General features: G+C 43.3%; 2 protein-coding genes across 2 annotated transcripts; one reads left to right on the forward strand and one right to left on the reverse strand.

Annotated features, from left to right (window-relative positions):
* The first annotated feature begins 7,347 nt into the window (after nt 1-7,347).
* Nucleotides 7,348-18,254, forward strand: LOC142371939 (CCN family member 1). Its single transcript, XM_075454658.1, has 5 exons — nt 7,348-7,639; nt 9,088-9,301; nt 10,773-11,213; nt 11,669-11,847; nt 13,874-18,254. The coding sequence occupies exons 1-5, from the start codon at nt 7,589-7,591 to the stop codon at nt 14,177-14,179; spliced, it is 1,191 nt and encodes a 396-aa protein (XP_075310773.1). The 5' UTR covers nt 7,348-7,588; the 3' UTR covers nt 14,180-18,254.
* ddx39ab (DEAD (Asp-Glu-Ala-Asp) box polypeptide 39Ab) lies at nt 16,792-23,548 on the reverse strand. The gene is made up of 10 exons (XM_075454657.1): nt 23,442-23,548; nt 22,344-22,567; nt 20,175-20,302; nt 18,882-19,158; nt 18,655-18,773; nt 18,425-18,556; nt 17,973-18,082; nt 17,634-17,778; nt 17,349-17,496; nt 16,792-17,026 (listed from the first exon to the last, which is right to left on the reverse strand). The coding sequence occupies exons 2-10, from the start codon at nt 22,549-22,551 to the stop codon at nt 17,010-17,012; spliced, it is 1,284 nt and encodes a 427-aa protein (XP_075310772.1). The 5' UTR covers nt 22,552-22,567; nt 23,442-23,548; the 3' UTR covers nt 16,792-17,009.
* Nucleotides 23,549-26,284: the final 2,736 nt, after the last annotated feature.

Raw genomic sequence — 26,284 nt, forward strand, 5'->3', positions numbered from 1 at the left:
ATGGATATTATGAAAGATATTCATTTTAGGCTTTTGGTTTAACTCATCATGTTCTCCCCGTGTATGCGTGGGTTCTCTCCGGGTACTCCGGCTTCCTCCCACTGTCCAAAAAATCATGCATGTTAGGTTAATTGGCATCTCTAAATTGTCCTTAGGAGTGAGTGTGAGCGTGCGTGGTTGTTTGTCTCGTTTGTCTCTATGTGGCCCTGCGATGGACTGGCGGCCTGTCCAGGGTGTACCCCGCCTCTCGCCCATTGACTGCAGGGATAGGCTCCAGCCCCCCCGCGACCCGACCGACGGATTCAGCGGTATAGATAATGGATGGATGGATGGTTTAACTCATCTGTTTGTTCCGAGCAGGTTTTTTTATGTTGTCACCTCCCATCTCCAGCAGAGGGCGCAGTCTATTGAGCAGAGGGGGAAGAGGGGTGTTCATCAGACTGTAGCCGTTAGGGCCTGAACAGAGTACTGCTCTGTGTCCCTGCTGAGGTGGGATCTGTGTGTCAGGACCAGAACACATGAGCCTCAGTCTTGTTCACCGTTAGCCGCACATACCCCTCCTGCACATGTTTACTCTTAAACGCAGCCCGAGCTGTTTGTGAGTGAGGCCCTTTTTTATGCCCCCCCCTTGCCCCTCCATCCACTCCGACCGCCAAATAAACATTGCACCGGAAATTGCAGGGATATCTGGGATTTTTGAGGGGTCCCGGTGGAAAGGAGGACAGGCCTAGAACAAGGCTGCTCTCTGTGACACCTTGGAGGTGAGTAGAGGGAAAAGTGAGGGGGATCCAGAGAGGAGGGCGCGACCCTGCTTTTGGTGGTTGGTGGGCACCATCAACATGATGCATATCCACTGACAAACTGGCACAGGTGACCCAGTTTCCATGGACCCAATCAGGAAAGACTGGACCGACATCCTCGTTGATCACCAAAGGAGATGGCCGGGGCCAAAAAGAAAACGACAGTCTGTGACACCGCTAACAGCTTCTTAGGAAGGCTGTAATGGCGGCTCCCAATCGTTCTCCTCTTGTGGTTCTTTTCTTACACTGTGTACATGTTTCCTGGCTGCACAAGCTTGCATCTGGGAATACAAGAGTCATTGATAGAGCTGGGGTTTCACAACAACTCCCAACAAAGCACACATAAATGAGAGGTGTGTGCGCTGCACACACACAGAGCGGTCCCTCCAGTCCTCGAGTGTTTGTTTTGTCCTAGCTCGCTCCCCATAGAACCAAGCACCCTTAATTGATCATAGCACTCTGGCGGCAAAGCGTAAAGCCTGTTGCTGAACAATCTGCACCAAGAAAATAATTACACTTGAACCTGTGGTTATTTCAATTTGTGTGAAGCTGCATCCTGGTCTACCACTGGCCTGTAATTGTGACATTCTTTCTGTTCCTTATGTACGCCACATCTTGATTATAGTTAGTCAGGCCAAATGCAATAAAATGTATACACCCATAGATAGATATATATATATATATATACTGTTTGGGAAAAAGGATTTGTACAAATACAAGTTCTCACCAATGCTTTCTTATTTTTCATCGATGGTTAGAGGAAACAAGCATCTTAAATCTTTAAACACAGAGCAATACACTGCATTTAACGCAGATGTTAACGCAGCCACGCACACTAATAAGAGCGTGGTTTGACCATGAAATACAGCTAATGCTGTGTTTGGAGGGAAGCCTGTGCAAGGACGTGCACATGTGTATGGGATCACACACCTGACAACTGTATGAGGTGTGCGGGTGTGTGTGTATAACCTCCCCGTCTCCTTTTCCCCGGCTCTACTTTTTATACCAATCTATGTTTCAGTGTTTGGGAAATCAACAGTGGAGTTCCTGTTCTCAGTTTAAAAATAACTTTGAGACTTAAATCCCTCCCCTCTCTCATCCTTTCTTACTGGCACTCCTCTAACCTCTCACACTGCTTGTTTTTCATTCCTCTTTCTTGTGTTTTGGAACAGCCTGTGCCCTCTGTATCCTGTATCAATCTGTCAATGCTGTTTATGCATTCATGTACATTTAGACAGGAAAGCCAATGTATTTGAGATATGGGTAATAACAGATCAGATCGCTGTCTCTTTGTAACAAGTTGTGTTGAGAAACCATATTTCTATAGGTCAATGCTGTCAATGCTCCAGCACATGCAAAAATAAAATGAGTTTCTTTGAGTTAGGATCTGGCATCCACTCACACCTTATTGTCTGATTTATGTTGTCTCTAACACCCCAGCTGTAATCTCCTAAAAACTTGAAAAAAACCTCTCATGGGATTAAAATGACTTAGGTATAACTACATCATTTCAATTGTTCAGTGAATGTGGATGTACGAATATGCTAAACTGACCCCGCCTACATCTCCCCCCACCATAAAATGACACATGCCGAGAAATTAGCCAGTGGTTAGCAGGGGCTAGCGGAGACTTGCTAGCTAACCATGGTGTCGGCAGCTAGTGCCCGCTTGCTCAGGCAAGCCTATTCCTGGCAGCCGGTGGGTAGCGCTTACTCACCATGCACTTGCTAGCATCTAACTTCACCTTGTAGTCTCTGATAGTTTCTCAGTCAGTCCAGTCTTCTATTTAGAATTGATGTGATCAGAATTTACGCCAAGGTGGTGCTCTGCAGACTAAAAGCAAAAATCTGCAAACACAGAATTGAAGACTAAATTTGCTCACATATTGGAACACATATAGTGTCTTATAGACACTTTAACAAGGTTAAAAACTTGAAAAACTTTTTTCAAGTTTCTTGGAGTAGGACTTTACATGCTGCACGCTAATGAACCCATATTTAGGCCCTGGATCAATGGCTGATATTGCTGTGCTAATAAGATGTCTATAAAAACAATGCTAGCTAGCTAATGTTTTGCAGGTACAATTCTTAGTTTATAGCATGCGAGCACAACAAGAAACGAGCACTAAACACAAAGTGCAACTGAAGCTGGAGGGAGTTATTCATTAGTTTGGCAGATGATTCAACTCAGGTACACACACACACACACACACACACACAAAGATGCAACAGGTAATTTGTCCTTTGTGCACATTTCCAAAACATATTAGTGGTACAGTCAGTGGCTGTAAATTGTGAGAAGGTAACTCATTCCTAGGCTGCTGATTTCTGTCAGGCATCATTCTTGGAATCATGGCGCATAAAAAGTCAAAGGTGTAAGCCCGCAACAATGTCAATCTCTAAACTATTTAACAATGAATTTCGTAACATCTAGCCTTAACTTTGCACATTAATTTTTCCCCTAACCATGCACTATTAACTCATTACTCCAACCATTTTGCAGGTGAGAAAAAGAATCACGAAGGAGAGGGAAGTAGGAAGGTCCAATGACCGGAGGAACTGTTGTGCTGGACAAGTCGGAGCTGTCTTACATTAAAGTCTGTGGATCTTGCTCCTCCTTCCTCCTTAAAAGCGTTTGTGGCCAAATGAACACTACCAAGGTGTGGAAAGTGGGCATCGTTACGCGGGAACACGTGTGGAGACAAAGAACGTTGATATGCCGACATATAAAAATGTCAGCATTTTACAGCCACCATTCAGCAGATGAGAGAATCTTTCACCAAAAAAAATGAAGTAAGAGCCTCATCTTCAAAACAAGAAAACCTAATGACGTACCACAGTTTGAACCATATGTAGTAACTGTGAAAGTGTGCTACTAATGCACATATAAGTAAATCCTGTGCATCTGTGCAAAGCTCCCGTTTATCAGGCATGTCACAGTTTAAGCCAGACTTAAGCACTTGGATTTCCTGCAATGCCAGAAATCTTTTCTCATTACAAAACTCTGAGTCCTCAGCTATAACTTGAACGGGGCAGAGCTGAGATCAGCGGTATGTGTAAGCTGTGATAAATATACGTTGCGAGTATCTGTGTACACATTCTTGTTTATGTGCAGGCTGTAAAGAGGCAGAGGAGTGTCGCAACAGATGTGGCAGAAGCTCTCCTGAACAAACACTCCACACCTGTCTTCATGGCCCCTTAGTATAAACACGCTCTTTCTCACAGATGCACAATGCAAAGCTTTCCTTAAACCACCATAACACCTGGAGCTTCCTCAAATTGTGATGGGCTTCCTCAAAGCCCTGGATTCTGATGTGAGAAGTGAGTTGCTTTTATCCTGTTCTGTCTGCTTTTTGTGTTTTTTCACTGCTTAATCTTTCCCCTGCCCCCGTGCATGTGCACTACCCTTCCACATCTCTCTCCCCCTCGCACCACAGCTCTGTCTGTCGGATTTCCACTGACTTGTTTTTGAAGGTTTGATGTGTTTCTCACCTGCCACGGCTCGCCTTTTTAGCCCTCTTCCCCCTTTTGCACCTCCAAACCATTCCTTTTTAATAGCAGGAGGGTTTCCAGTGAACTCCTAAAGCACACTTGTGTCACTTCAACCATTATGAGTTGTTAGTTGTCAGCTCAGAATATAAAGGTCGGAGCGCAGTGCAAGTTCACAGTGGCAGTGTCTTGTATCTCCAAGGGCTAATGAATGGCCCCTCTTTGAAGTGTGTTGGAAATTCTGCATGTTTTTTTTATGAAGTGTAGGGTGGACGACATGGAGACCAAAGTGGAAAGGACAAATTCTTTGATGAGTCAGTGGAACATAAACACATTGGAAACAACACAAACCCTTTTCCTCGCCCAGTAAGTGTGTGAGTGCGGGTCTCGTGTCGGGTTTGTTTATGCGGCACAGTTACATCACGTCTATGCATTGACAGAGAGAGAGATGGATTGTGTGGAAAGAGGATGGTGGTTTGGTGAATGTATAATTTCACTTTCTGTGTAGGCCTCTGTGTGTGTGGAGACACACGGGATGTACGGGTGAAAGTGTGTGCGCTCTCTTGTGTGTCCGCCTCGGCAGCTTGTGGAGTGAGCTGCTGTAAGCATGCTTGCACTGCAGGGAAATAATGGATGCTAAATACTTTTAGTCAAGGGCTTTACTGAGGAGCCTACAATGTGTGTATTTACATTTCATGCAACTTTATACTTCTTTTCAGGATTCAAGATAAGTATTTTACAGAAAAAACACTTAAGCCGCAACATTCTCAGAACCTAGTAGCTTTCACTTTTCACTTTTGACCGCTTAAAAAAAACAAGAGCGACCCAAGAGGTTCTTGTCAGCGGGGAGTAAGTCAAATTTAATAAATGATATTGCTAATATGGGATGTCATACAGCTTCATGTCAAAAGAGGCGGACTATCCCTTTAAGCTTGATATTGAAGGTGGACTGAAAAGATACTGACACTTGGTATTTTCAGAAGTGCATTATCACCTCGAAGTACTGTGAGAAATCCCATTCATCCATCTATTTTCTATACATGCTTAATCCAAAATAGGGTCACGGGGGGCTGGAGCCTATCCCAGCTGTAATTGGGCGAGAGGCAGGTTACACCCTGGACAGGTCGTCAGTCCATCACAAAGCCATGCAGAGAAAAAAAACACTCACTCACTACAAGGGGCAATTTAGAGTCACCAATTAACCTAACAGTCATGTTTTTGGACAGTGGGAGGAAGTCGGAGTACCTGGAGAGAATGTGAGAAATCCTGCCTCAGCCATTTTCACAACTGATGCTCCTCATATGCCCCATGCCGATCTGTTTATAAATTACTCAGGCAGAATGGTGGCTCACAGATAAGGTGCCCCAAAATCCCATATGTAACATGTATCACGTATGATAGTTGGCCCAGTGGAACATGCCATTCTATACGCCAACTCTGCTGTCACTCTCCTGACTCAGAAAACTTCAACATGCTATTTGAAATCACATACTAATGTGGCCTTTTTTCAATTTTTTACGGACAACCAGGACAAGCAATGGCAGTATTTGCAGCTTTTTTTACTCGAGTAGGGTTTGAAAACTGCTATCAACAGGCAGTGGCCTGAGTCAAGTCTTGGACGTTCACCCAGGGGCTGTGGTTCAAGTCCATCGTGTAAATATTGTTCATATTCATCTTGTTTGGCTTTCAACGTAATTATTCTTCAATTTATTTTATTTTGTCAAAAATTCACACAGGAACCACAGTACAGATTTTACATGTGCATCTATTTAGCAACCAAAGGTGATTGCTAAAGTCCCTTAGTTAAAAAGTAAATAAAAATAAAGACGCTTGTGCAATATTAAAGAAGCCCTGTGAAACGTAAACTTAACATTATTAACTGGGAGAGTTTGTACTTTACTGTTAGTAAAAGCAGGACTATGTCTGCTTTGTTTTTCTTTTAAAGGTTATTGTCACCCGGTTTGAATATGAGCCCATTAACTGGCTGTTTTTTCAACCCCATAATTACCTGCATCTGCTGGTAGTATGTGTGCCTGTGTAACATAAACACATCACTCTGCATGTAATCCATTTAAGTGCAGAGGGTAATTTTCAGAAGTTGAAGAGAGACAATACCTGATGCTGGCACTAATAACTGCAAACATCCCTCTGCTTGAATCACACAATTTAGGGAAAACGACAATTTAGCCACCCACAATTCCTCTCGCTCAATTTCAACAAACAGATCACGCAGGGAACGCTGTGAACTTGTGTTACTGACGAACAGCTTACGGTAATGTTTGAGAATATGTATTTAATCCTCCCACACAAAGAGTCAGTGTGTGTCTTTGAATGCATTAACCAGCAGTTCAGGTAATGCAGATGTACAGTTTCCAGTGTGTGTGGGAAGATATGAAGATTATCTTCACCTCCACTCTCTACTTTTCAGTGACAACCTTAAACCAAATGGATGAAGGCAGGTATTGCTGTGTGTATATTTGTCGAGAGATTTGAGAAACTGCTGGGGATAAAGAAAAGATATGGAGAGGGGGGTGATTAATTGCACTCAAGATTATCGTAATCATTTCCAACACCGCCAACACACAATTATGTCGTTTTTGGGGCTCCAAGGAACACTCTGCCTTCCTCGTCTATGTATTTTATGTGTACTTTACGTGTGTTTTATGTCCAGCTCTTGTCTAAAAGTATTTTCATAAAGTGGGGGCGGGAAATTCCTTGCTGTTTTCCATGGCTTCCCCCCAGTACTAATGTTGCACAGACCAGCAGCTGAGTATATTTATTTTATTTTTCACAAAGCAGCGCCCGGACAGAGGTATGCGTGTGAAAGGAACTTTAAAGCATCAAAAATATTATTTTCGCCCGTACATAAATAAATAAACACCCCAAAGCCAGGTCCGAGTTGGAATGTAGTAATTCAGAATTTTTATGAATGACTGCATTCATGCTTGGCCACGCCCCCCACCTCCAAAAAACTCAGGAACCAGTGTTGAAGCACCAAGCCCCGCCCCATCCCTCCCTTTTTATGGGATACCTTGACCGGGCGCCCGCGTCCTTATTGGTCGAAACAGGTCCACGGTGGGCGCGTCTGCCATGAAAAGCACGGGGCTGATATAAAAACAAGACTCACACGCGGATCGATGAAAATTCACAAGTGATGGAGGACACTTGAGGATAATTGCGAGGCTTGGATTTAACCGTTGTGGACAAAAGCTGTTGTTTCCGAGCTCGCGGAGGATTACTTTTCTATGAGATCAACCGCTTTGAACGCCGTTTCCTCTTCTATGTGAATCAGCTGGCAGCATGGGGATACTGTTATTGTTTGCTGCCTTGGGAGCGGCGACTGTCAGTTTGGTGAGTACGTGCAGGTTACCGTCTGTCACTGTCCTGCCTCATACAAACACCGAGGACCCGAGACTCACGTGTGAGCACTGTAACTTCAGCCGCAGCGGACTTGAACTGCTGCCGTCTGGTAAACATATATCCAAATATTCCAGACACCTCGTTACTGCCAGTGTTGCATGTCAAATAACGATCTAATGAAATCTCACTGGCTATTTAAGCCTTCAACACTGTTTAATAACGTAGCTCAAGCGCTTTTTATTTGCCGATTTCCAAAGGGGGGGGGGGTTGTTGCAGACCACCAGTGTGTGTCACTGGGTTTATCAGCTGAATGAGCTCCAGAATCAGTGAAGGTTTCGTGCTCTTGATTTAATTTTGCTTCATAATCTAAATCAACAGACTATAGGGACAACTAAAACTCACGTATTCGTCATTACTGATGCCTTTTTGTCGCCTGTAAAAGTGCATCATGTCTTACAAAAATGATTTGTGTGTAAAATGTTATTCTGTGATGCAACGAGGGGTAATGCTGTTGAATAAGTACAAAGGAGTACAAAGCACCATGTCATCCTAAGTAAGTGCAAGCAGCTCAAAGGTGCACCTTGAGTAAATAGAAAGTGGTTTAATTCCTTCACAGCCTATTTCCAAATGCTTATTGAGATAACTGTCTAAATCCAAATTATAGTTCTCCCCAGTTGCTCCGGCTTTGGACAAAGATCTGTCCATCTTGGCTCTTGGTTCGAGTTTATAGGGTCTGTAAAAACGATGCATTTGTACACTTTCTTCTGTCCTACTGTAGACCTATAATTACGCTTCAGTAATATTATCCAACAGTTATACCAATGGAGATAAAAATATACCTAAGGCCAAAACGAGCTTGCTGCACTTTATAATTATCTATAGGAATATTATGTGACTTTTCTTCTGGGATGTCTCAACGATCATGTTGTTTGCAAGTATTTTTTTCTCCACCTCGAACCCCACCGGAGAGTCTTGGCTGTGAGTGAAAGCGGCGAGGCCGGCCTCGGTTTGGAGAGGATCCCTTTTAGGTGATCTGACTGCGGACAGTCGGACTGACAGCTCCCTGTGATCTCGGTGCCTGCTCCGAGTTGTTTGGGTGGCTCCTGCAAAAGATGTAGGAGCAAAGGGGGGGTAGGGGGGGTGGGGGGGGGGGGGGGGTGGGAGTCAGAAAACATCCCTTTCATCCCTGCATGCCAGGCGAATGCCAACCGGAAGGCGACAGAGGGTTACAGATACCCCTATGGGGCTTGCGACAGTGCTGAGTATTCAGGCGATGTCTAAGCCACACACACTCTCAGGAATTTCTGTGATCTGGGTAACATGAGTCAAGCTTTTGTCCCGCTGGCTTCCAGTATGACTTCCCCTTACTCACCTACTGTAATAAGTCGGCCTGCTTATACTTGCTTTAAACAAAGTGCGTCCTATGTTCCTTCCTGCAGGTGATTGCTGAGTGTCCAGTGGTGTGTGAATGCTCGGCAGCGCCTCCATTCTGCCCCCCAGGCATAAGTTTAGTCCCCGACGGCTGCGGGTGCTGCAAGGTGTGTGCTGGCCAGCTTAACCAAGACTGCCATGAGGGAAGGCCCTGTGACCACCATAAAGGACTGGAGTGCAACTACGGCAACGATGTGGGCCGCACCCATGGCATCTGCAGGGGTACGTACCACAGAGGTGGCAGGGAGGCTGAATCGGAGAGAGAGGGATGAGGGTTGGGGATCTTTTTTGGTTTCGACTGGGCACAACTCTGCGTTGAGCGAGGGAATGTGTAACTTCAGGGTGGGGAATCGGTCTTTCGAGCCAGTCGGCTGGGGTTTCTCTTTGATAGAGGCTTGAGGTTTGAAGCCTGTGCCACGTTTCAAAAGCGGAGCACCTTCATGAGCTGTGACTGAAACCTGGCCAACCCCGGGATTTAAATGAGTCCTTCAGTGTGTACACGAACAGCCCCATGAAACACACGGACACGCATGCACACACAGTGATAGTTTTATGTGCGTTCATTAGGGGGTGTCTCGATATAAAGGGGGTATCCAGGGTGTTGCATGGGGGAGTCCCACTGGGAGGGTGAAAGGCCAAGACATTAAAAGCAAGTCAAAGCCTTCCTGGTCTAAGAATAGCGTTTGCTTTGTAAATATGGAGGTACTCTCTCTCCCACTTATTTACTCATTATGCCGTTTAAAGAGCCCGTATTATGATCATTTGCAAGCTGATCATTTCATTTTTGGATAGTCTACTAGAAAATGTGTCCATGGTTCATAAAATGTATATTTCTCAAACTGAGCATTGTTTATGCACGGCGTCTCCCGTCTCTTTAAGGCCCTTCCCAGAACCGCTAGTGTGCTCTGATTAGTCCTAAATAGTGGAGTGCAAGATGGATACTTTTTCTATGAGGTGCACAACACTAGTTTATTGGCAGATATTATGCAAATTAGTTAAATATTTATGCGGGGGGGCTGGACTACAAATTAAGCGTTTCATACAGTTCAGTAGCAGTCTCTTCTGTAGGAGAAAAGAACTCTGTTTGGTGTGAGGTTGTGTGAAGTACTTCAGAGTAGTCAGTGGCTGTGTCTGAAACCACCCACTATATAATGAGTTTGCCATTTTGCAGTGCTCTCCGAATGTGTCGTGAGATTCTAAATGCTCTTTATATACTCCAAGTATCCCACAAAGGCAGCGTAGAATCACTCGTCACGACCCTAGAAAATAAAGACCACAATGCATTGTCCTTGAAGGAAAGGGACGTAAAAGTGAAAATGGTGTAAAATCCACCACTGGGCCATTTCTTGAAACTGTTCTAAAGGCCATTAGGTTTGAGTTGTTTCAGATGGCAAACATATGCACTTCTCCTATCCCTGGTTTCAGGAGTTGCTAGATTTGCTTGTTCATCATTCCTCCTTCCTGATTCTCTAAACTGAGAGCGCTCTGACTGCTGTTTACTGCAGATGGGACACTGAACACTCACGTGTACTTCACACAACCCCCCACTAAAAAACAAAAACTAAAAAAACAAAACAAATGTCCTTTTAGTTTTCTTTGTATCAGGAATACTTGATATCCAAAGATTATGTTTGTTCTCTTGTAAGTGTTTTGACCAACTGACCAGCTTGTCTGTCTTCTGTCGTCATCGCAGCAAAGGCAGAGGGCCGCTCCTGTGAATACAACGGCCGGATTTATCAAAATGGCGAGAATTTCCTTGCTGGCTGCAAGCACCAGTGCACCTGCATCGATGGAGCAGTAGGATGTGTGCCCCTTTGCCCTAGCCATGTGCCCCTGGCATCCCCTTCCTGTCCCGCCCCGCAGCTGGTCAAAGTGCCGGGCCAGTGCTGCCTCAGCATAGACTGCCATAAGAGAACCACTGTTGTGCCCCCACCACACCGGCGACCCGTTCTACCTGCTTATCCACCTTACCCCTTCATGCCGTACCCGGCCTATCCCTACACGAAGCCTTATTCGAAACCTTACCGGAAACTGTACCCTTACAAACCAAAAAAGGAGAAGGGGGCCTTGGGCAACGAGCTGCTGGAGGTTGGGCGCAAGTGGGACAAGCTACGTGGAAACAAGCACCTGCTGGGTAAGCGAGAGAGGGAGAGAGCTGCAGTGTCGCCTCAGAGTACCGTCTGTTTCCTCTACACAGTAAAGCAACTTGTTTATGTTTTAGCCATTTTAGCCCCTTGACGCACAAACGGCCTCAATGTGGGCCTTTTCCTCTGAATATGTGCGTGTGTTAGCATTTATGTGAGGCTTGTTTTCCACTGGCTCCTTGCACACCAGAGGTGCTCTCTCCCTCTCGCACAGCACATACCTCTGTCACCTACCTCTCCCTTCTCTGTAATCACCCTCTCTATGTGTCAGTGTTGCCTGTCCAGTGAATAAGGCTAGTGTGCTTTGCATCTCCATACCTCTTTTCCCTCCTTCTCCCGATGGCAGCATTTTCTCAGACTTACTTTTCCTGATCCCGCTTCTCTGATTTAGTGTTTTTGCAATGTCCGTTGTCAGTCTTCCTCACGCTCTTTTATCTCTTCCTAGCCTGGAGGCAGGTGGGAGATCAGTGTGTGGTTCAGACCACTTCCTGGTCCCAGTGTTCCCGCAGCTGTGGGATGGGCGTTTCCTCTCGTGTTACCAATGACAATGCTCGGTGTAAACTGATCAAGGAGACCCGTCTGTGCAACATTAGGCCCTGCAGCTCTATGTCTCTCCCCATAAAGGTGAGGAATGCGTTTGGTGCTTTTAAAATGTTTATAAAGGGATATTTTGTGAAGCTAATGGCCCACAACCAGGCATCTCGGGCATCATGCTAAATAGTTTCTGGAAATAATCGCTCTCATGGGGTCATTGGTATTAATATCATGGCGTGTGTACAGCCCACTCCGCTGAATTTCTCTGTAGTTGGAGACCCTTTCTGGTCCACTCTGGCTATTCACAGTCCTGTTGCTGTGTGGCAAACCTTTCCAGCAGGATGAACACAGAGCTGAATTACACAAAGTTCCCCCCACCTGTGCAGTTTCAGGTCACTGTTGTCCCTCTTTAAATAAAAGTACATTTCAATTTAAGTGTTTAACTTGTAGGCTACCTCGTTGCTGTGTAAGCAGTAAGAGGCAACAACAGTTAGCTTAGCTTCAAAGGCTTAAAAACTGGGGGAAACTACGTTCCTGGCTCTTTCCAAAAACTTAAAAATCTTCCTAGAAATGCTTCTAAAGCTCACTTGAAGCTGACTGTAAATGAAAGTGTGTTTTATTCGCAGTGTAATTTAAATGATTTGATGATACCAGTTTCTGTAGGCTACAAAAAGGTGAGACCAAAGCAGCTAGCTTATCTTCAAACGTTGAAAGCTGGAAATACAGCTGTCAAAGGACAGGAAAATAGTCTTAAAGGCTTAAATACCCCTGAAGCACACCAGCTCACTTTAGGTAAAAAGTGTCATAATTTAAATGCTTGAATGATACCCAATTATGAACAAACAATAAAGTAACAGCTGTTAGCTTTAAAGCCAGAAAATAGGAGGAAATGGCTCCCCTGGCTCAGTTAAAAGGCAGGAAAGTCCTTGTTAAAAAAAAAGAAAAAAAAAAGCTATTTAAGCAAAAGATAAATAAAAGTACATCTTACTTGTATATGATTAAGTAATACATATTTTTGAAGGCAGAAAAAATAATTAGTTGCAGCTGTTAAGGTTAAAAGGCTAAAAAATAGGTGGAAACAGCGTTCCTGGGCAGCAAGATCCTCCTTGAAAGGATCCTAAAGGACACTTCTTGTTTTGTCTTAAAGAGGGAAGCGAAAATGGTATATCAAAATTAAGTAATTCTGCCATTTCTTGGCTGTGAGCAAGACCTCGTAACCTCCTTGTCTGTTTATGTGGCCATTGCTCAGTGCAGGGAATTCGTCTACGCCTGTTATCAAGATGTTTTACAACTTAGATATGCCTTGTTTTTCTAGTATTTCACTTTATTTTAACTCTCGTTTTGAACATCTTATTGCTGTCGCTGTTTTTGGAGGCTTGAATGAGGAATGACCCCCCCACCCCACCCGCCCCCGCCTGTTATTTACTTTTAGGCTTTAGTTTGAATATCTCTGGCACTGAAACTGCGACACAGTGGGTGACAGCTGCACTCATGTGATTTAAAGAGTGCACGATTCACCTACTCTGTTGCTCTCTCACATTTCATACACAACACTCTCTGCCTCCTGCCATGAGCCTCTCATGAGCCTGGTGGGTTGTTGCGCACCTGTTTTGACCGAGCACTCCCAGTGTTTGCCGAGCTGCTGTGGGTGTTGATGTGTAGCGGTGTCAGTCCTTAACTATTGTCGGCAGGCTACTCTATCCCACGCTCATCTCCGTTCTTCATCTGCTCTGACCTTTACTTTGGAGTTAACTGCCTTAACTTTGTTTTTCATGTCTCAAACGATAGATCTGGGCTATGTGACCCACATAACCCATGGCAGCTCGGATTCCAAACAAACTGGAATGCTCATTCATTACGCAGCATCACTAACGTCACAGCTGTAACAGCAATGCCAGAGAGAATATGTACATGTATATATATTTTTAATTGGATCACAGCCAGGCTAAATCTCTACAACAACTGGATACACAGTACAAAAATGTTAAATATATTACGAAAGTAAAAGGGCTACTCCATCTAGAAGTTGTAGGGCCAATGGAGGGTATTGGGATTATGGCCCTAGTCTTGCTTATCTTTCACCTTTTTCAACTCTTTCCCTTTTCTTCACTCACAGAAGGGCAGGAAATGCTCCCGCACCCACAAGGCTCCAGAGCCCCACCGCTTGTCCTACGCCGGCTGCAGGAGCACCCGCCTGTACAGGCCCAACTACTGTGGAGTCTGCAGAGACGGCCGCTGCTGCTCCCCTCGCCGCACGCGCACGGCAAGCGTGACCTTTGCCTGCCCTGACGGAGAACGCTTCAACCGCTCTGTGATGTTCATCCAGTCCTGCAAGTGCAGCGACGAGTGTAACCATCTCAATGAGGCCGCGATGCCTCCGCAGCGGTGGCTCTACGGAGACACTCACAAGTTCAAAGACTAGTGATATCGCCCCCCCCCCCCCCCCCCCCCCCCCCCCCGCCCCACCCCCAAACCCACCTACATTCCTCCACAAAAGCTGACAGTAACCCCTCCTTTCCACTCCCCACTCCCTCCCCCCCCCCCCCCCCAGCAGTACACATTATAGAGTAGCTGCTCTTAGTGTATCTATGAGTAGACGCAAGCAATGTTCACACGTCAAGAAAGCTTTTCTGGAAGGAATGGGAAGAAGTAAAATGAACCAGATGGTCGTTCCTCCGCCTAGGATACAGCAATGAGAGCAGCCCCGGGTTTAGTGCAAATTCAGAGTTTGTTTCTGGTCTGGCTGGACTTCAAAACTGTGACTAAATCTTGATGAAAAGCATGAGAGCGATCAACCAACATTTTGCTGCCATTCTCCAAATGTTCCGTGAACTCTTGGACTTTTGTTGGGAACAATGGAGCTGAAGCAGAAACGCAAACACACACACACACACACACAAGCATTACTATTTCTTGTCTTACTTTGTCTATGGATTCACTTAACGCTTACTGAGGGGATAGATATGACTTGCTAATAGAAAGCTGGCTTGATATGATCCAGCTGGAGGCACATGTCTGTGCACTCCAATTAGGTTAGAATTGATTAAACCAAATGAGGACTCACGTGGAAGACTTGACAAGACTGGAATGTCCTGAGAGGAATGTGGTTTGTGTCTTTAAATGGTATTTATTAATTGGTATTTATTGTTGAAACAGACATCATGAAACAGTGGAGTGCCACCAGAATAGGTGGTGCTGCTATGCTTGGAGCATCAGCGCGGCTCGACATGGATCTGAGGCACGAAACAGCTGGGAGCTGTCAGTCATGAGAGGGAGAGGACTCTTACGGATCAGGGACTGGACCCCAGGGTCACATTAGTCAGGAAAACCTTATCTGATGATGGATGTCAAAGAGTACAGGGGAAGAAGTTTGACAGGACCTAAGAGTTTAACCTTACGGGTCGATTATGTACACATTCGGAGAGAATATGTCAAAGGTTGTTTACACAGCTGGACTCTTCTCCTGCCTTGCCTCCACAAGAAACTGAGACATTTAGCAAGCACCAGAAGAACAAGCTTGGGATTCTGGCGTCAAGAAGTCGACCACCTAATTCTGGGCAAATTACAATCTCTGCGGGGCAGTGAGGGGGAAAAGGAAAAAAAAAGAAAATCAGCCAGTCTCTGGGTTTGCTATAAAAATAAAATCTAAAAACTGCGTGTGTGCTGAGGTAAACATGTAATTTGTGACTTGTGGGCAGAACCGCTCTGGTGCCTAATCTGGCCTGTAATTGAGCGGCGCGGAACGTCACTGAAACTAAACAAGAACTCGTGTCTTTTCGTGTTAAAGAGGTGTCCGTTTCGGAGAAACGCCGACTTGACAGCCACGGCCGAGAGGAGCTTTAAGGCTGGAAAAAAAAACAAAAACAGATCTAGGGTTTCTGTGATATTCTGCGGCTCGGATCGTTTGCCGACCGAAGAAGCCGAGCATCTTCTTTAACTAGTCTTGGGATTAGATTGAGCACCTTACGGCAGCCATGATAAATGACTGATCTTACGTCACATGCGAATGTAATGCAGATAGATTGAGGCTTCACTTTTAACTGACTTGTATATTTTACTGTAAAAGTAACATTGGCGATTCTACCTTTTAGAAGTTTTTCTTTTTCCGTCACAGTATCAGACTTTTTTTTGTGTGCCATTATTTCCTGTGAATCGGGAAAATATTTGCAGTTGCTTAAACTTTCTTGGCTACGTTAAGTCTTTTATAGGGGAAACTGCTGCCCAAAAACCTTATAGGTTTCCAGTTCTATCTTTTGCCCTTGTAGATGCTGTGGTTTTGGAACTGTATGTCTAGTTTTGTTAAGGAACACTATAGAGCAGCTATGTACAGATGGACGTTTAACTTCTTTGTAGTTTCAATCTGCTGTATAAGGGCCAATCATTATACTGAAGTAGTCCATGTCTAGTTTAGCACTGAACAAGGGAGGGTTCAGATCCTTTAGGAGCGTTATGTGCCCATTTGAAAGCATGATGACTTTATGACTAGTAATGTACTTTAATACCATCTGTATTACAAGTCATGCCTATAAAATATGTTTTAAACAAACAAACTAAAACTTGAGGCTAAGAAACCATTTTGTTTCTCACACTTGAAAGCTGGTAAACATGATATAAGCAGAAATAACCAAGCCATACATAGTGAGCATTAGTTTTTTTTTTTTTTCTCCTTTTCTTTAACAGGTAATCAATGACAATCAAAATTTGCAAATTCACCACTACGAGTCCACTTGGTGACCTCATTTATTGAAGGCATTCAGTTAGAAATTTGTAAAAAGAGCTGCCATATGAGTCAATTACTCAAATGCCACTATGTGAACAACTGATCACTAAAGATTAACATCTTTTTGCACTGAGGTGGGGGGTAAAAATACAAAACTTCAAACAAATCTAGCTTGGACAGGAAGGAAAGCTTAAAACTGCTGTGAGGTTTCCCCCCCTCGCATCTATTCTGAATGTTTTCCCTGAAGCTCTGCTCGACACCGAAATCAATGAAAAGTAGAGACGAGCGTCTCGTGAGAGACCACAATGATAAAATGACATTTTATAAAAAGTTTTAATTGAGCAAAAAAAACAAAACCGTAAAGACAAATTAAAACCATACCCCCCCACCCTTTCCACAAAAAAAAAACCGACAATAAAAATAAATGTTTGGTGAACAGACGTGCAGAGCTTTCGAATCAACGGTGAAGTACATCTACTTCCAAACACGAGACAAGATCCATCAAGAGGGGACTTCTGTTTGGCTGGAGGACTCATCTGGACTGTTCGACTGAGGGGGGAGGAAAAGAGGGGAGGCGTTAGCTTTGCACAATGAGCCACAGCTGAGCATACCGACTTTTCACCAGCAGGTTAAACATGTATGGGATTTGATAAGAGCTCTGCGGTTACATGACAGCACCAACTGTTGCCTTTTGCTGCCATAATTATCATCTCTATGAAGACCTTCAGCCCACCTCGGCCGCAACATTATGGTTTGATAGTTACACCTTTAAATCCACAAATTCCTACAAGTAAAGCCGACTTAAAAAAAACAAACAACAACATACAAAGTACTGCGTTTGGCACGCATTGACTGTCATGCAAGAACTCACTGTAAGAGGAGATGTCAATCTCATCTGGCAGCTCGGCCACATTGACCTCAAAACGGTCCTGCACGTCGTTCAGAGTCTTGGCATCGGTCTCATCAGACACAAAGGTTATAGCCAGGCCTTTGGTCCCGAACCTTCCAGCACGAGCGACCTGATGGATGCAGAGAGGTATGAGTGAGCGAGAATATCACACAATGGGCTATTAAAAGGATATGAAACTGGTGGGGAACAAAAAAAAAAAAAAAAAAAAAAAAAAACTGAAAAAGGATAATCAAGAAATATTCTCACTCTGTGCAAATAGGTGTCAGAATCTTCTGGCATGTCGTAGTTGAAGACGATGTTCACTCTCTCAATGTCCATCCCTCGGCCAAAGAGGTTAGTGGCCACCAGGATCCGCCTTTGGAAGTCTTTGAACTGTTGATAGCGAGACAGTCTGCAAGGAGTAAGAGGGAGAGCAGAGCCAGCGAGGGGATTAGCAACACAGCTGCGGAAGGCATCCTCTGAAGAAAATAATGTGGCACGTATAAAGATGAGACCTCGGGCCTCCAAAAACGCACTTAGCGAGTCGACCTCTACGGAGCTCATTTACCAACCACAAGGTTGAAGATGAGAATATGAGAGTCTCACCTTTCTTCCTGATTCATTCCCCTGTGGATGGCAATAGCAGGGAAATTTTGTTCCACCAGAAGCTGAGACAGAGCGATGCAGCGCTGGACTGACTTGACGAAGATCACCACCTGGAGGCAAAGCAAGGGCACTGCGTTACAGAACCCCAACTACACACATGCGTTACACATATTCCAATCAAATTCTAAATAATGGCAATTTGAATTAAACTCGTTGGGGTTTAGGCCAAGAATTAAAATGGGTGGATTGTTCCAACTGTCTGATAGCTGCATTTTACCTCCTGAACACAAATGGTTTCCTGTTTCAACCTTTAAGGCAAATTAAAAACAATCCAACATGCTTCTTCTCGATATTTTCTGCACAATCACAAGTGGAATTATCCTCTTATTTAAACACACACCACATCGGGGGAGGTATTCCTAGCATAACATGTTCGAGCTCCGCTGACTTACCTGATTGAACTCCAACACGTCCAGAAGGTCGAACAGCTTGCGGTTTTTCTCGCTGTCCTTCAACTTGCAGTAGTACTGTTGCAGGCCGTGGAGAGTAAGTTTGGTCTCGTCGTCCACAAACACCTCCATGGGCTGCACAGGAGGCGACAGGTGGGACATTTTAAGCATTCATTTGGGGGGAAACGGCATGAAAAAAAATTCAAACGTAAACGGCAGCCCTGTTCACTTACATCCTGCATAAATTTGCGGCAGACCGGTCGGATCTCCTTACTCAGCGTCGCACTGAACATCATGACCTGCTTCTCGTGGGGTGTGATCCTGAAGATGTCCTGAACGTCGCGCCTCATGTCTGCCAGGAAGAGGGCCCAAAAAAAACCACACAATTGTGAATACATTTAGATTCTCATCGTTTCCCATGTTTGGACTCAGAACTCAGCGAAGTAGAAAAAAAACGCACCTAGCTGCTCCAGCATCTTGTCGCACTCGTCCAGGACAAAGTGCTTGACATTTTTCAGACTTAGAGTCTTGTTGCGGATCAGGGCGAGGATCCGACCCGGTGTTCCGACCACGATGTGGGGGCAGTTCTTTTTCAGGACCTCCTCGTCCTTCTTGATAGCCAGGCCACCAAAGAATACTGCTGCTTTTACAGTGGGCATGTACTTCGAGAAGCGCTCGTACTCTTTACTGATCTGGAAGGCCAACTCTCGCGTGTGACACATGACTAATACGGACACCTGTGGAAATAAGAGAGTAAGATATGAACATTTCATTTATCCAGATACATACATTGCGAATCTGAGCTGCTCATTCAACAACTTTTAGTTGAAAACTAAAAAGACATGCCTCTTATATAGAACTGGCCCTACGATCACTTGCACTTTAGAGCTCGTGTTCTATATTGCCTTTTTTTTTTTTTTTTTTTTTTAAACACCATCATGCTATCGTAATGTAAATCTAACAGCCATCATTCAACTGATAAGCCTCTAATGGCGCTTTTCCACTAGCTGGGCACGGCTCGGTTTGCTTGCGTTTCCATTACACTTCGTGCCTCCTCGACGTGGGCGTCGTAACACGGCTGCGCGTGTTGCTGCTCACCCTGCGGCTTTTTGTCGCACAGAAGGCAAGAGAAGAGAGCCAGAGAAGTCTCCTGGCCGCCAGACAAAACAGTATTGAAAAGTACCCGAGAGTTTTGTTACGAGCTTCAAAAGACGACGTCTGGAGGTAAGCTAACGGTTGCTAACGCTAGCTTTTATTATCCGCGTTATGACGCTTCCAGTGACGACACTAATCGCCCAATCAGTGGAAGGCAGTCGGCTGACGTCACGTTTTAGTAACGCTTCGGCCCGCTTGGAACCAGGGCTGAGGTGGTACGGGAAATCGTCCCGGTTGCAGGTATGGCGTGCTAGTGGAAAAGCGCCATAAATCAGTTGGGAATTACACTTAATTCACAGCTGGTACCATCTGAGAAGTAACAGGCAACATCGTGGCATTCTTCTGATAAATCTGGTCTTTCAACAAACTAAGAATTTCCTTTGTTACTACTTCATGCTGAGGTGCTTTGCTGTTTGTTTCCATATGATGCTATTAATTACCAAATTGAGACCAGATTTGAAAAAAGAAGTCTCAAAATGAAAAAAAAAGAAGAAGTTTGTTTTGGATCAGAAGCCAAGGGTCAGCTCTGTTTTTATTGAATTCACTGTCTCTTAATTAAGTTCACAGATCTGGGGAATTTAAAAAACACAATACTGACCTGCCCGTCAACAGGTTCAATCTGTTGCAGTGTGGCCAACACAAACACGGCCGTCTTGCCCATACCAGATTTGGCTTGGCACAGGATGTCCATGCCCAGGATGGCTTGTGGGATGCATTCATGCTGGACTGATTTCATAAAGAAAAATGGAAAAAACACCATAAACGTTAAAGCCACGAACAACAACATCAGCAAAGCTATCGGACAGAGCAGCAACACGTGCTGGGAAAAAAACAACAAAAAAACAACAACTGCATATTCATAAAGTAACACCAACTATTTCATAACTCCAACATTTTCTCCAAAACTACACAAGACAATTCAATTGAATATCAGAAACAAAGTACTCCAGGTAAACAAAGATGGCCTTTTAATGCATTTAAGACTTCACTATAACATACTATCTATAGAAGAATCGGGTGTCCAGTTTACACGTTCCACCATTAACTGTTTTAAGGTTCCCTTAATTACAGCAACTAACGCTTAAGTTCATACCAACTAAGTTTAGGTGTTTTACTCTGTCAGATCACTGCAGACGAAAAAAAGCCCATCAACTGTTGCACTATTTTAAGCTTGACTGCGACTGGCTAACAACAAGTACTTTGGTTTGTTACATTAAAAGATGGCAGAAAGCAAGCTTTTGAGTGTTACTAGCCCCTTTCACACTGCCGAATAACCTGCGTTTAATCCGCGAATTTAGCGTGTCCGCTGTTGTGTTCACACTGCGGCCCGGGCTGCCGCGTCAACTCGACCCGCGTCGGACCCTAGTCTTTTTGCCGAGCCTGGTGTGAACGCAATCGACGCGGGTCGGACGTGGGCGTGACGTGAGGAGTTTAAAAGACAGAATGGACAGCTGATTCAGAACAACAGCGACAGGTGAGGACAAGTTTTACTCTGTTTTAGCCTACATCAAGTTTGAGACATTTTTTAATATGGCCAACTGGGGAGACAAGGAGGTCCGCGAGCTCCTCAGCCTCCGAGCAGAGGACGTTATTTACCGCCACATTTTGGGGACTATAGTGCTCTTGTATTCTCCGCATATGTTCTTCGGCGGCATCCCACGTTGTAACCATCCACACCCCGTAAAATAACATCTCCATGAACTGCATATACACTTGCAAAAACCAGTCCTCAAGGTGTATTTAACCCTACCTCCGACGCATGGCTTGTGCCCACGTCATTGTACACGCCCAGCATTTTATGTGTTTCGTGTGACGCTCTGCCACTAGGCAACACCCCCTGAACTCGGCTTCAGGCAACACGGGTCACCAACACGCCAAGCGTTCACATTGCTCGACGCGGGTCGAAGGTGCAATTTGGACCCGCTAAGGTAGCGGGTCGCAGTGTGAAAGGGGCTAGTGACTCCATTACTTCCCATCTGTCACTCAGGAAAGTCACAGCTTAACGTGACTAAGTGCACCACCGTCCTAGTCCCAGTACACATGCACGGAAGTGGAATCGAGCGATAAAACAAAGCATCTCCAACACAGGAACGCTCTACAACACGTGAGAGCGTTTAAGAGATTCTGCCATTTCTAAATTCCTCTATAGAACACGACACACACGAGCGAGGCCACATTTACAACAGATGTTTTCTTTAGGTTTTTTTAAATTTTTTTAAATGTCACATGAAACAGAAAAACACGTGAATGTGAGCAGCTTTTATGGTCATTATAACCGTTTCTTTGTATTACTTGTACAGACGGTGTGTTTGTCTGGTTTGGAGAACACAGATTCATTCAGACTAACATGTTCACATGCATTTTAAAAGTCCAATATTTTACCCTTTTTAATATTTCACCTAAACACCCTTACTGTGCCTCCCACATCAATGCAGATCATGTTTAATTCAGCTCACACAGAATCAGATACCTCTGGGACCGACGCATTGGAACGATACAAAATTTTTTACTTGAATCCCAAATTTTAAACATCCGATTAGTGCGTCTCTGGTCCCCATTGTTGTAATTCAGGGATAAAATGCAGGCGGTTGGAAAGCGTACAGTTAGCATGCTGCAATGACTGCCACATATACCACAACTTACAAATTTTGGGTCAAGTACGCTCATATTTCTCGACCGAAGGTAGTTGTGATATAGACCAAAAAAAAAAAAAAAACTATGTCATTAAAACATGACCCTGAGACAATGAGGGGAAAACCATGCTCACCTTCAGATGGATGCTCAAAACCACAGTCAATGATGGCACGGAGCAGCTCTGGCTTGAGAAGGAAATCCCTGAAGCCGGAGCTGTGGATGGAAACGTAGGAACCCTTCACCTCCTTCTTGCCTGCAGTGGTGGCACTTTCGGGGGCTACTTGGGGCTCGTCGTCATCTTCATAGTCGAGCAGCTCATTATCAACGTCGTTCTCAGCCATTGTGTGTTTTGTTTGTCTAGAAAACAGAAACAACAGCCGTGTCTTATTACTCAGTGGAGAGGCTTGCCTCTGTGAGGGTGGGCTAAATAACTCGCTTTGTGAAGGCGTAACGTTGGGAATAATTTAAATATACCCGCATGGTGCAATCCTGTAGTGTTTATTTATATACCACAAGTTAATAAAGACTATTCTGACCAGATTAGGGATGTAGTATGCGTATCCGGGTTTGCATTGTTGGTGATATCAGCTATGATGTACGTCCCACTCTGATACGGAATACCCTGAACCCAGCTCCATTAGATTATACAAGGCCGGCGAGCGAACTTTAACTGCTTTTTGCTAGAAAGTGTCCTCGGACGCCTACCACACAGTGCATTTTTGTGTTAACGGCACGAAAAAAAGTCACCCACAGTGTGTACATACACACGCATTGTAAACATTAAAGTCAAGCTCATGAGCGACACCGTCGAGTTGGCCAAACCGGTTAGCTTCCTAGCGTTAACCAAACTGAAAAGCCATTGTGTTGCATAACCACTGCTAACGTGGCGAGCTAACATGCATAAAGGTAACAACTATTAACAATACACCGGCGGAATTCTGTCTCGAACATGAGCCGCTAATATCACACCTATGGTAAGATGTGTTGATCAAGGCCGCGCACTTTGAGAGTAGTAACAATTTTGAGAAAGACTGGTAGGTTGGCTAAGCTATTTGATGCTAAGCTACAGAAACCTATCTTACACCTCTCATACGAGCCAACAATGAGTTTCAAACAGAGGCAGCTACTCTTTGACTAAACCTTACTAAATATAATTTACAAAATCCTTAGCGTCAACATAAGCTTTGGAAACTATTAATCTGCCACAGTGAAGTATATTTAAACCGCTTACCTTTACGGTGTTAGCCCAGAGTCTACCGGATCAAAACCGCATGGGGAGGCCTTAGTTAGTTTATACGAGCAACCGGAAGTCCCGCCTGCTCTGAAAAGAAAAATTATGTCATTGGCTGATTTGGTTGACCACTGACAAAACCTGCCAGCGATTGGAGGAAAAGTGTACTGCAGTACCCCGCAGTTTAAAAAAGCGGGATTGTAGCGATCCGACGTGAGTGCTTACCGGAAACATCCTCATTATTCTGATTAATATTTATGGGTACAATAGTGATCGAAATAATAAGTGTTTGTTACATGAGATATCAAAAGTCATAAGAGAACTTAATACAAAATTTCCTACTGATCATATAGTGGTTGGAGGTGATTTTAATCTAACCCCTGATGAATGGATGGATAGATGGCCTTCAAGACTTTTAAGAGAGTGTAAAAACCCTATCATAGAAAACTTTACTAACAGCAACAATTTGATAGATATCTGGAGAACCTTGAATAAAGATATCAAACAATTTACTTGGTACAAACCCAGTGGTCAAATTAGATCACGCATCGATTATTGGTTGATATCTCATTCAATTTCACAGTATGTTACAGAGACGGTGTTCTCTAATTGTCCTTTGAGTGATCATTGTACTATTAATCTGATACTAAAAAACAAAGATCCAAGTAATAAATTTAAAGATTATTGGAAATTTAATTCCCAATTGCTAAGGAATTTGGAATACTGTAACTCTATTAAAAAACTAATTTTGGATATTAAAAATGATGACATTATTAGCACATCAATATCTAAATGGGAATTTCTCAAATTTAGTATTAGAAAATTCTCAATCTCATTTAGTAAAAAACTAAACAAACAAAAGAGAGAAGAAGAAATAAATGTGGTTAAAGAACTTATGAATCTTTATAGCAAATTAGATTGGACTGAGGAAGAAAAAGAAAGAATTAATAACCTGCAATGCCAATTGGATGGGATGTACTTGAATAAAGCCAAGGGTGCTTATGTGAGGTCCAGAGCCAGATGGATAGAAGAAGGAGAAAAAAACACAGCCTATTTTTGCAACCTTGAAAAACGCAGACAAGAACATAATTCAATCTGTAGTTTATTGATCAATGGAGAAGAATGCACAGACTCTAAACGCATTTCAAATGAAGTTTTTAAGTTTTATAGTAACCTTTACAAATCCTCGTACTCAGAGCAAAATGTCACATCCTTTTTTGACAAAATCAAGAATTTAATTCCGGTAATTGATGATAACTTTAAAGATATTTGTGACGAAAATTTGACTATCAATGAATTTGATCTTGCTATTAAAAACATGGCTTCTGATCGATCACCAGGGCCGGATGGAATAACAACAAACTTCTATAAACACTTTTGGGAAGATATCAAATTCTTACTGTCTCAAGCTTTAGTTGAATGCATTAATCAAAAAGAGCTTATGGAAACAATGAAACAAGGGGTAATAAAATTGATTCCAAAACCTGGAAAAGATAAAAAAAATTTAAACAACCCTAGACCTATAACACTATTAAATACGGACTACAAGATATTTACAAAAGTTTTGGCTACAAGATTAAAAACCGGTATCTCTAAAATAATTAGCCCAACACAATCAGGATTTCTCAAAGGAAGGTCGATCCATAATAATATCCATCTGGTTCTGGATCTTATCGATTACAATCATCTAATTAAGGATGATGGTTTTATGATGCTCCTGGACTTCCGCAAAGTATTTGACTCAATTGAACATGCTTTCATTATTAACACACTTAAATATTTTGGGTTTGGTAAAGTATTTCTTGATATGATTACAATGTTACACACTGATGTTAACAGCTGTGTTTCTCTCTCAGAAGGTACATGTTCCAGATTCAGGGTAGAAAGAGGCATCAGGCAGGGTTGCAGTATTTCACCTCTTTTATTTATTATAGCCACTGAACTACTAGCTATTACTGTTTTAAATTCAAACATTGAAGGGTTAGACATAAACAACCACAAATTGATTATAAGTCAGCTTGCTGATGGTACAACTATATTTCTAAGAAATAAGGATCAAATTCCATTAGCCTTAGAAACAATAAAGTTTTTTTCTCAGGCCTCAGGTTTGCACCTGAATCTGGACAAATGTGAACTCATGAGTATCCATGACTGTTCTGATTCTTCGTTGTATGATATGCCTGTCAAAAAGGAGACCAGATATCTAGGGATTTGGATAACTAAATGTGAAGAAGCTAGTGAAAAAAAGAATATGCAAAATACTATTGACAAGTGCAAAAAAACTTTAAATAATTGGCTACAAAGAGACTTAACGCTATTCGGTAGAACCATGTTAACCAAGGTTGAATCAATATCCAGATTAATTTATCCAGCATACTCCCTCGCCATCCCACCTAGAATTATAAAAGAAATCAATTGAATGAGCTTTAATTTCATATGGAAAAATAAGCATCACTACATCAAAAATGGAGATTTGATAAAGGATTATCAGGATGGTGGTTTAAAAGCAATTGATTTTGAAATTATGAATGGTATATAGAAGATCAAATGGCTTCGTTCTTTTTTAAGAAATCATGATGACATATGGTTCTCGCTACCTTCTCTTGTTTTTAAGAAAGTTGGAGGCATTGATTTTCTCTTAGTCTGTGATTTTGAAATCTCAAAACTGCCCATAAAATTATCTAAATTTCATCAACAGCTTTTGTTAAATTGGAAACTGATGTTCAAGCATAATTTCAGCCCTCATAATGTACCATTGTGGAATAATCGGGTAATATTGAGTGGAAGGAAGTCTGTGTTTATGGAAGACTGGATGACTAAACAAATTTGGTCTGTTAGACACA

The sequence above is a fragment of the Odontesthes bonariensis genome, chromosome 21 (assembly GCF_027942865.1).
Source record: "Odontesthes bonariensis isolate fOdoBon6 chromosome 21, fOdoBon6.hap1, whole genome shotgun sequence".
Taxonomy (NCBI): Eukaryota; Metazoa; Chordata; class Actinopteri; order Atheriniformes; family Atherinopsidae; genus Odontesthes; species Odontesthes bonariensis.

What these genes read in the sequence shown, in the direction of transcription:
- ddx39ab (XM_075454657.1), bottom strand. Translation starts at nt 22,551, where the DNA reads ATGGCTGAGAACGACGTTGATAATGAGCTGCTCGACTATGAAGATGAC. An exon ending in GCCGCAAATTTATGCAGGAT is followed by an intron (nt 18,557 to 18,654) that starts GTAAGTGAACAG and finishes CCTCCTGTGCAG; the next exon opens with CCCATGGAGGTGTTTGTGGA. An exon ending in GGAATGAATCAGGAAGAAAG is followed by an intron (nt 17,779 to 17,972) that starts GTGAGACTCTCA and finishes TACTCCTTGCAG; the next exon opens with ACTGTCTCGCTATCAACAGT.
- LOC142371939 (XM_075454658.1), top strand. Translation starts at nt 7,589, where the DNA reads ATGGGGATACTGTTATTGTTTGCTGCCTTGGGAGCGGCGACTGTCAGT. An exon ending in GAGCGGCGACTGTCAGTTTG is followed by an intron (nt 7,640 to 9,087) that starts GTGAGTACGTGC and finishes TCCTTCCTGCAG; the next exon opens with GTGATTGCTGAGTGTCCAGT. An exon ending in CTATGTCTCTCCCCATAAAG is followed by an intron (nt 11,848 to 13,873) that starts GTGAGGAATGCG and finishes CTTCACTCACAG; the next exon opens with AAGGGCAGGAAATGCTCCCG.